This window comes from Cryptomeria japonica, chromosome 7, assembly GCF_030272615.1.
Source record: "Cryptomeria japonica chromosome 7, Sugi_1.0, whole genome shotgun sequence".
NCBI classification, from domain to species: Eukaryota; Viridiplantae; Streptophyta; class Pinopsida; order Cupressales; family Cupressaceae; genus Cryptomeria; species Cryptomeria japonica.
In genome coordinates this window covers 616,598,385-616,608,499 of record NC_081411.1, presented here as the reverse complement: position 1 = coordinate 616,608,499, position 10,115 = coordinate 616,598,385, and the positions used below count along the sequence as shown (strand labels likewise).

Here is a 10,115-nt window from a genome sequence, read left to right as displayed (position 1 = left end):
GCATATGTGTGTGTGTGCGAGCGGGGTTGAGTAACCATCACACATTTTCATATTTTTTTAATTATATTATTTAATTCAATAGCATTCCCTAAATCATTAGTAATCCCCTTAATCATAAAATTCATTATATATTTTGATAGTCTTGTATATTTCTTTACACTTGAAGTTAAGCTACATAACAGTAGAGATAGAAAAATGTCAGTACAATGATACAACACAAGTTGAAATGTGTAAACCCTGTTTCGCTATTCTATCTTGATAGTGATGTGTCGGTTGCAACTACAATGCTTGCACGTACATTCCACTTGAATTATTTGTGAAGAAAGTCAGGCTATGAAAAGAACGTAATTCTTAAGTATACTTGTAGCAGAAATCAGAAAATATAAAATCTATTAACAAAGGCCAAACGTTCATGCAATGATCAAAAAATGTTTCCAAAGAAAATTTGGGATCGTAAATTTAACTTTGCACTTCTTATATAATACTTCCAATTTTTGCATGCTTCGAGAGGTATATTAGCTTTGTGTGCTTTAAACCAACTTTAAAACAAAACTAAAGGTGCATAGCTGCATTTTAGACATGAAAGATATTGAGGCAAATTATTGCAAATTTGAAGAGGTAAAAATGTCTGAGATACATACAGCAGGCTGCAATGAATGCTGCCAAAGAAAAGGTATAAGGTCGATATCTCTGTTAATTTTATTTTTTTTAATTGATATTACACTGCGGCCTCTTCAACCTAGTCTAAGCTTCCCTTCAGCCTTTGGAGCATCTACAACAAACAGGATTATTTTCCTTCTAAACGAGTTCTTCAGAAATATGGGTACATACCAATAGATCACTTTGAAAATTTTATTTTTCATATCATATTACAGCTTCTCCAATGTAGACATCAGCTTCTTCTTAGCTCAAGGCGCATTTATAACAAAGTGAATTTCTTCCTTTCTAAAAGAATTTTGAAATAAATGTCAGTATCTCAATGTTATTCGAGAAAAATGAAGCACATATCAATGAACTGCCCACCAAAAATCTCTCTTAATCTTGTACTTGCATGTGGAACTCTTATACGAAAGTAGGTTGTGTTCAAAAAATCTGTGCAGTCAATGCACAGATATCTGCACTTCTGATATCATTCCTTGATCATACGTCGCATTGATTTTCGTTTGTTGACATCCAAATATTTTTTCCTCAAGCGCACAGCTTTTGGGGTTACCTGCAAATACAGTCGTCACATTTGTCAATTACCAAAATAGTTAGGAATGCATTAAAATGTGAGCATTTTTGCAGACGAAAAATGCTCACAAATTTGTCACAAAGAACAAAAAAGATTGTAGAAAGAACTTTAATTGGTAACAGAAGTACAAAAATGCATGCCACTAGTTACAAAGATTGCAACCAACAAATTCTACATCCAACAATCAGTGGACACATCTATGTTAGAAGGTAGCAAGTATATGCTTAAGCTATACTGGATGTCAGGAACCACCTCAATGAGTTCATCAGCAGCAACATATCCAATCGCTTCCTCTAGGGTCATCTGAAAACAAAAATAATCAGTTCCTCGGTTCCAAAACTTGTTACATGATTTTCTAAGAAATTGCACCCACATAAGAATAACACATAAGTATACTAATAGCACTCTTGAAATATATAGAAGCATCAACTCGTTAAACACGTGAAAAATGCATCTTTCAATCAAACAGGAATTAATAATAAAACAAATCCTTTCTAAAACAAAACTTGTAATGCTTTAACCCACAACAAGGTTCGAAAAACAGGTCAGAGTCCTTGAATTGGAAAAACCTAACATTTCAGTTAACAGTCACATTGGCTTCAAAAAATATTCAGATTCATCGATGGAATCAAACTCATCCCTGCAAGAGAATGCTATCACCTCTTATGTGATAAAAGTGAAAATATATCAATGAAACTTCGTAATTTATAAGAAAGCAAAAAAACAGAAGTCAATATTATTTTCAGATTAATGCACGAATGGTATTGTTGTGTTTCAAAAGAGGGTAAATGCCCCAGGCAAATCTTTTTGAGCAGGCGCAGCAGACAAAAGCAGCAGTATTGATTCTAAAGACCAAGTAGATACGAATATTTCTTTATTTAAAATTTTCATAACTAGTTAAGTCAGTTTTATCATCATTAATGCGATATAGAAATTCATGACAACAGCAATGGAAATGGGTCTAGGACTTCTCACCTGTCACCATTCAACTGTGGAAAGGGGTTTAAAAGAATAAATTGAAACATAAATATATCAATCACAGAATAGAAAGGAAGGCAAAACAGAATAATAAATAATTGTAGGCATACCTGACGCGGGGGTGCTAAACGGACATTTTCGTCCTTGTTTGCAGAACGCATATTAGACAGCTCTTTTGCTTTTACGGGATTCACCTGTAAAACATAGTTACAGGTTTCTGAATAATTTATGCTTGTTAACCTCAAATCTATATGTTCTTTAGCAGAACCTTGCGTACCATGGCAGTTCACTTGTAAGTAGTTGAAAAAAAAAAGATCAGGTTAGAGTGGTAGAAACATACATCAAGATCAGCGTCCCGTGAATGTTCCCCGATTATCATTCCATCATAAGTCTGAAAATACAGTTAACCATGGTAAAGTTTTTAACAGTGACATTTTCAAACTCAAAAAACAATAATGGGCATTTGATGAGACTTATACTGGAAATCATTAGCAGACTCTATGAAACAGTTATGTCAATCAAATGAGCTTTATGAAAAAATAAATGTAATTATATGAATCCTAAGATTACTTCCTATGCTCAGAAGTTCAAACTATAAACCAAAAATTATAACTTGTTAGGTCAAATCTAGTAACAGTTTAAAATTGAATGCAGAACTCTCATACAAGCTTACCAAAACCGGAGTACAAGTAATATCTTCGAAATATTGACTTGGAAGTGCATGATTGATATTTATTTCAAAATGCAACAAATGAAAGAAAAAGAAACCTTCTCATTGCTAATCAAAATGATATTAATTTGTAATTTTAGTGCAATGAATATCTTTGCATGTACTCGTTTGCAAGAATGATTCATACACCTCTCATAGACTATGGTTGTGAATAGCTAGAGATACTTTTTTCTATGAAAAGAAAAGGTAGATAAAAACCTCTGTTCCTGGTGCAACAAATAGAATTCCACGGGCTTCCAAACTCATAAGTGAATATGCAGTGATTGTCCCCGAACCCATTGAAACCTGTCCTCAGTATTAAATAAAATTATAAATACAACTTCAATCATTATTCTGTTATAAAAGATGACAAGAGACAAGCATTAAGACTAAACATGCTGCAGAGGCACACTAAAAGTCCATTCAGGTCTCTGTATATCTTGCTCGAACTATAGAGTAGAATAGCATATTTGAAATGTCTTCAAGCACTTTTCTTTATATTGTGAACTAATATTAATATCACATTCCAAAATCTTCTCAATTGACACATGCTACCCCAGTAAAATTTATGAAACTTGAAACTCTAACATTATACTTAAAATTAAAGCAATTGACATAGAAACTTTAATGACCCCACCAACATTCCATTGTATTTGGGTTAGAAGAGTGATTCATAGAGAAACACACATCAATACTGTTGTCAGATATTAGATATGACTCGAGCAATACATCAATTGCTTAAGGCACCACCCTCTCCTTCAAAACAGATCCAGATCCATTTGTATGTCAGCCCGGTAGTGAACAAATTATCGCGCCAACTCTAGCTAAGTGGGTTAGTTAATGCTCACATTGACATCCACTCTAGCTTTAAATTTTATAAGAATACATTCAGTTATTTGTATCTTATCTTTGGCATATAATCTTAAATACTAAAGCCAATGGCATGCCGATGGACTCCTGGTTTTATAGCTGTGTAACTAACTTACCCACAACTCACGAGCCACACCTGCTGAAAAAATTACTAGTTATTTGATGAAATTTAGTTAGACTCGGGGAGTCTGATAAACAGATTCAGCTGGCAGAAAAACAGAAAAAAATAAAATACAGGTATAAAACCCAAATGTTCTGGATTTGATTGTTACTTTTGTCTTCAGAAATTTGAATCTCAGCTGTGTGAAGTGATTGTCGGGTCACTAAAAGGATTTATCAACAATAGGAGAGCAATTTGATAGATATTTCCTTGGGTTTTTTATTCTCATTTTTTTGTAATGTCCCAAACAAAAATGTTTCGATATTTGCAACTTCACAAAGGATAATGTATGAAACCTTTAACACCTTGTGATTACCAAGATCCTGATGTAAGCAAAATGACAGCATACAGTGAAAGCATTAGAATAATAATATAATTTAATACTTATTGGCAGCAAGCCACACTTGCAACTGCTATTAAATTTTAGAAACAATGAAACATTTATTCTAGAGCAATCCTTCAAGATTACAAGCTAATATCTGAAATAATTGAAACTAGTACTAGCAGCAAGCCTTCCAAAACAATTCTAAACTTAATATTAAATTTGGCAGTGAACTGCACAGATTGACATTACATTACTAGAAATAAAATTAGTTCATTGATGCCATGGTAGCATAGCCATCCAGACTTACAATACTGAAAACAACGACAAATTTTATGTTATTTTTGGCACTAAATCACACAAAAAATTACAAGGCAATCAATAGTAAGATTATTGCATTATTACTGGACAGAATAAGCAATATCAGAAATAATTATAAATAGTTCTAGGAAGAATATCTAATACTGTCGATTGGGCCATCTCATCCAAGGTTGGGCTGTAAATAAGTGCTAGAAATATTGCTTAGCACATAACTTTCATAGAGTACTACTTCTTCCCATCTTGCATAGTAAGAACGTTAATGTAGTTATGAGGTTGTCGAGTCCACAAAGATTTATAAAAGAAGGTAGAATTTTTATCACCTTCTTTTACCCACTAAATTCTAGATTTTTGCCTCCAGTGTCCGATCCTTTAACCACTAAATTCTAGATTTTTGCCTCCAGTGTCCCATTCTCGAAGAGAAACTTTCAAAAGGAGTTATTTATGAAACAAACCTTCAGCACTACCGGAAGTTCTAAGGTTCCAATTGATCTCTTCGAGCTGTGCAAGGATTTGTTGTTTTTTCTCCTTGACATCACCAAATTCAATCCAGTTCGAATTTTTTTATTCGACCTTGAGATATTTTAAACATTTAACATAAGCAAACATGTGTTCCGTATGTAGGTTTACCTTCCAACCACTATTGTTGAATGAGTCAAGCTATGTTTTCATGACAAAGCCACATCAATTGGAATCGGAAAGGAGCATAACACGGAAGTAATTTACCCATCTCCAAAGAAGCTGGCTGCTGATCAAAACCAATGTTGTTTAAAATCTAGGAATTAAGAATGCATTCCTTTAACCACCATTCTTCCAACAAAAGAAATTGGTCGAGACATTCCAAGATGCATTTTGGGCCTTGTCGTTTATTGGACCATGTAATCACCCCATTACTAGTAAGAACATCCACTAAGTTAAGAGATTGTATGTAGCTAGCCACAGTGGAGGAGCTAGAATCCAAATGTGAAGAGCCATCTGCTTTTCTTGTAAATTAAGGATGGTATTGAAATTGTCGCCAAGGAGGAGGATAGGAATGGCAGGAAAGGAACAAATCATAGATTCTATGTGTTGCCATTGCAACATCTTTTCTGCAATTGCATTGGGAGCACAAACATGTATAAACAAAACACTTTTGGTCCCACTTTTAAAATAACCTTTTATTTAATATTAAAACATAAATTGCCCTTAATACAACTTAAAATTACTTTTTCGACAACTTAAATTATTGAATTATTACCTTTGCACAACCCCATCGGCCTATGGAAAATAAAATAATAGTCTGGGGGTCTTCATTGGGCTTACACTTGAGAAGGGGGCATGACACTAATTACAATGCACACTACATAGTGCATTACTGCATAATTTGACTTCAAAGTTCAAACCCTTAAAATCAGTTACACACACAAACTACAGTATCAAGCTACAAAGTAAGACAAAGCAGGCAAAGCCAATGAAGCTAGCTGCTATGAAGTACAATCAACTATGAGGCTGCAGCTAATGAAGTGATGCTAGATCATCTAGCTTTTTAATACGAACAAAGTAAATAGATTAGATTGTCTTATCTAATTGGATATGAGCACTGTAATGTCCCCTACCTGATTAACATAATTAATCTATTTCAATATGCTAAAATTGATTGAGAGACTATTTATGAAGCCAGTCATTGATATTCTTCAATTTATTAGTTATTAATAAGTGCTTATTCATTTTCCTCATTAGAAGATTAATTTCATTATTCATAGTTCTTAATATAGATATCAGACCCTGCTACTACTTCAGATTTAAGGGAGAGGGGTCTATGTATGTTACCAAAGCGTTTAGAGACCAAATACAATAGGTTCCCTCAAAGTTTACAGATCCAAGCCCTTACCTATCTTGGGTATATACCCTCAAGGCTTATGGGTCGCTGATCCCCACCCTATCTTGGGACTTAAACTATTGCTTGGATTTAGACTGCCCCTTTTTGGAACATCTCATCCCCCATCTTCTTAAATACTGATAATAGCAGCAAGAATGAATAGTATATACATATTCTTTTTAATGTTTATTACCTTAAGAGTTCTTTCTGAATTAAAATCTAATATTGTTAATTTTTCTGATCAAGACATTACACATACCCACACCCATATATATATATACTTTCATTTATTTTTCAGACACTATTATAAATATATATAACTGCAGAATAATATAGCTGCAGAACAGTTCTCAGAAGAAGCATCAATGCTATAACAATTTATGAATAAGCATACCGATGGTAGCAGATACAGCAATCTGCTTATATCCACCAATCCGCACTATTCTTTCCTTATTATTCGATGCCTTTTTTCCTCACTTGCTATTCCGTGTCCTCTTCAATATCATGGAGGCTATTTATTTACCTCCGTAGGTGGTGGAAAGCCACCCTTCAGTGGCAGCGACCCCGTTTTTTTCTTAATCGGTGGCAGTCACACTCATGACATAAGAATCATAATGATTCAATAGTAATACCATAAATAATTAACTAATAATAATTATTCTTATTTAATTAATAGTGTATTTATGTTCTTAATTTATTATTTTATTTATTTCTGATTTTATTGGTATGTTAAGAAATATTATTATTATATAATAATCAATTCATTATTTAAGTAGTTCATTCAAATCTTTAATTTGAATGAAAAAATAACTCATAATTAAATAATTAATACATAAGCACATTCAGATACAGATTATTACTATTTGACAATATGGGGACATCACAAGCACAAACAATATAAGTTGCATTGTTAACAATCACTTAGTTTAGTAATGCACTAAGTTATATCACTATTCGCAACTAAATAATGCAAGGACCTTCATCCTCCTAATCTGATGTAATACCTGTATAAAGGGACCTATTGATGTTTACTCAATCCTCATGCCACGGTTTGATGTTGTAAATCAGCAGACAGGAGAAATAGCAAGGCACCATATTTCTCATGAAGACCAAACACAATTTCCATATCCTAAACCATTGCTTGCAACAAAGATCTCATTTCTATATCCCTCAAATGTTCAAAACAATCTATATCACCACAATCATAACACCTTTCCCATGAAATGAGCAAGGGTACTAACATGGAACTCACACATTGTTACTTCCACTAAGTACATCAGAATTTGCACTCAAAAGATTAGGAATCAAATGAATCATGGCCATATATCCTCCCAAACAGAGATATATTCTTACTCCCAATCATGCATTCTAACAATCACACCTAATTGATTCAGCTGCCCTTCATCAAACTTGACCATAAAATTGGATAATTGAAAACATCATGATTTGTTTTCATGAATACTTTGGCCTACAAATAATACAGACTCCTAAGACTCCTAATATTGAAGCTCCAACAATCTCTCTCTCTCTCTCTCTCTCTCTCTCTCTCTCTCTCTCTCTCTCTCTCTCTCTGTTGTCTGTCGGTCTATATCATAAGTAGGTTACTTTCTATTTGTTTGTTTGTCTATATGTCTACCGTCTATATGTTTGTTTGTTTGTCTGTCGGTTTGTCTATCTACTTGTCTCCATTTGTCTAACTATTGGTCTGTTTTGTTGGAATCAAGGAACACTAAGAGGGGGGGTGAATCAGTGTTCTACCGATAAATAAACTTTCAAACTTATTCTTAGACCACTGGAAGCAAATGCAAGAAAGTAAAATGCAGAAACACAAGATAAACAGCCACAAAAACATAACACCAAGATTTTTACATGGAAACCGGAAGGGGAAAAACCACGATGGGATGAAACCCACAATATTCATATATTGTGATCAGAAGTACATAAATATTACATGAGGGGAATGCACTTGCATTCAGGCACACTACCTAGAACCTGAGTTACCGGGTTCGGCCCCCTAGACCCCTGGTACTGGTCCGGTACGGTTTTGGTTCAGGGTTCGGGTTCGGTTCGCCTGTGGTTCGGACAGGGTTCGTGGTTCACAGGCCTAGTTCGAACCAGGGTGAACCCAAGAGGACCCAGAGTCGAACCCAAGACGACCCAGGTCAAACCCAAGAGGACCCAATTCGAACCCAAGAGGACCCAAGTTGAACCCAGGGGTCTGACAACCCAAAAATGGATTTTTTTTTTTGCAAAATTTAATTTTTTTTGAATTCCACCACAAAAAAAATTAAAATGACCCTAAAAGTGAGTTTTAAAACATTAACTTTGCTCATTTCACACAAGCAACATGACTACAAGCAAGAGGAAACGAAAATGTGGGATATGGAGCCAAAACATACTGATTTGGATAAATTCAATTCTCAACTTGTTGCATTTGATGACTCAGATAGCGAGCAAACTTAAAGTGCAAGTACAAGTGTCATTGGCATTGGCATTGATTCATCCAATGTCAATGTCAATGATGAGGAGGAGGAGAATGAGGATGATGAATTAGAGAATCCATTTGATGATCAAACTTTAAATTGTTGAAAGTTGAAACAATGATACTTGAATATTTTATCATTTTGATATTAAACTTGATGTATATGATGTTGTTATGGTATGATCATGATGCTATGATTACAAGTTTATGTTGGTTTTGTTGTTTATATGATGCTAAGTGGCATGCTAATCTTAATTCATGCTTATAGGCTGCATATATATATAATTTACATGTTTTTGTACTAACGAACTGTTGATGTGTATTTTGTACACGACCAAACACAGAATAAAATACCTAAAGGTACCTTATCCTCTCTTGAATAAAGTCTCCGAATGCTGAAGATGTCGCGAAAAGGATCAATCGGGATGACTTCAAGGTTCTTTGCTGTAGGATCTCTACGTGTGGATAAGCTCTCTATGGTATGATGTGATTTGCTGGAATCACAAGGGGACTTACACTTCAATGACCTGAATGTCTGATTTGCTGGAATCACAAGTCCTACTAACTAACTGAAAGACAAACAAATGGCAAAAGATGCAAGGTTCAAGAAGTCTACTCTACTACCTAGAATGCGAGAAGATGGATGAATGACTAGGTGGATTCCTACTGGGCTGGGTCTCACCATCAGGCTGAACAATTCAACACCAACTCAATGCGATCTTCTAAGGGATGCTTCTAATATATTTAAATCGTACACCATCTGACAATGATCACCATTCAAGAAAATGCATGAAACAATAGACGTGTAACGACTTATGATTAAGCTCATTTGTTCCAGTTGACCACGCAAGGCGCACTTACCATCAGCAAGAGGCTAGTGGTTTGGATTAGACGGATTCCACACAGGTGCATTCAACAATTTCCTTCATTCGATCTAATCATCTACCATCTAGAATTGAAGATTCAACAAGAAACCATGCATATTGCAAGAAACGACACACTTCACCATTACTTCAATGAAAATGGAGTTTGTTTACAATCAATGGCAACAATTTCTTGCCTTGTCCTCCTATTCTACTCTAATTGCTATTCTATCGACTGACTAACTATTCCCTAACTACCTTCTATTCTCTATCTCCTTTTCTATTATAAGCCTTTCACAAATGAAGAGTCGAGGCTTATAT

The 10,115-nt window shown here is 34.5% G+C and overlaps 1 protein-coding gene across 2 annotated transcripts in view; it reads right to left on the bottom strand.

Annotated features, from left to right (window-relative positions):
* Positions 1–589: 589 nt before the first annotated feature.
* LOC131035831 (uncharacterized) overlaps positions 590–10,115 on the bottom strand; it is a 198,350-nt gene continuing 188,824 nt past the window's right edge. The window contains exons 15-20 of one of the 2 annotated variants that reach the window (XR_009358328.1): positions 3,141–3,227; positions 2,553–2,603; positions 2,323–2,406; positions 1,487–1,537; positions 1,014–1,213; positions 590–982 (exon numbers count right to left, since the gene is read on the bottom strand). Coding sequence is in view for 1 of the 2 variants with exons in the window: in XM_057967557.2 (XP_057823540.2) it covers positions 1,130–1,213; positions 1,487–1,537; positions 2,323–2,406; positions 2,553–2,603; positions 3,141–3,227 (357 nt within the window). In the remaining variant the exon portion in view is untranslated. Of the gene's footprint in view, positions 1,214–1,486; positions 1,538–2,322; positions 2,407–2,552; positions 2,604–3,140; positions 3,228–10,115 lie in introns of both variants that reach the window. The other variant, XM_057967557.2, reaches the window with a different exon arrangement.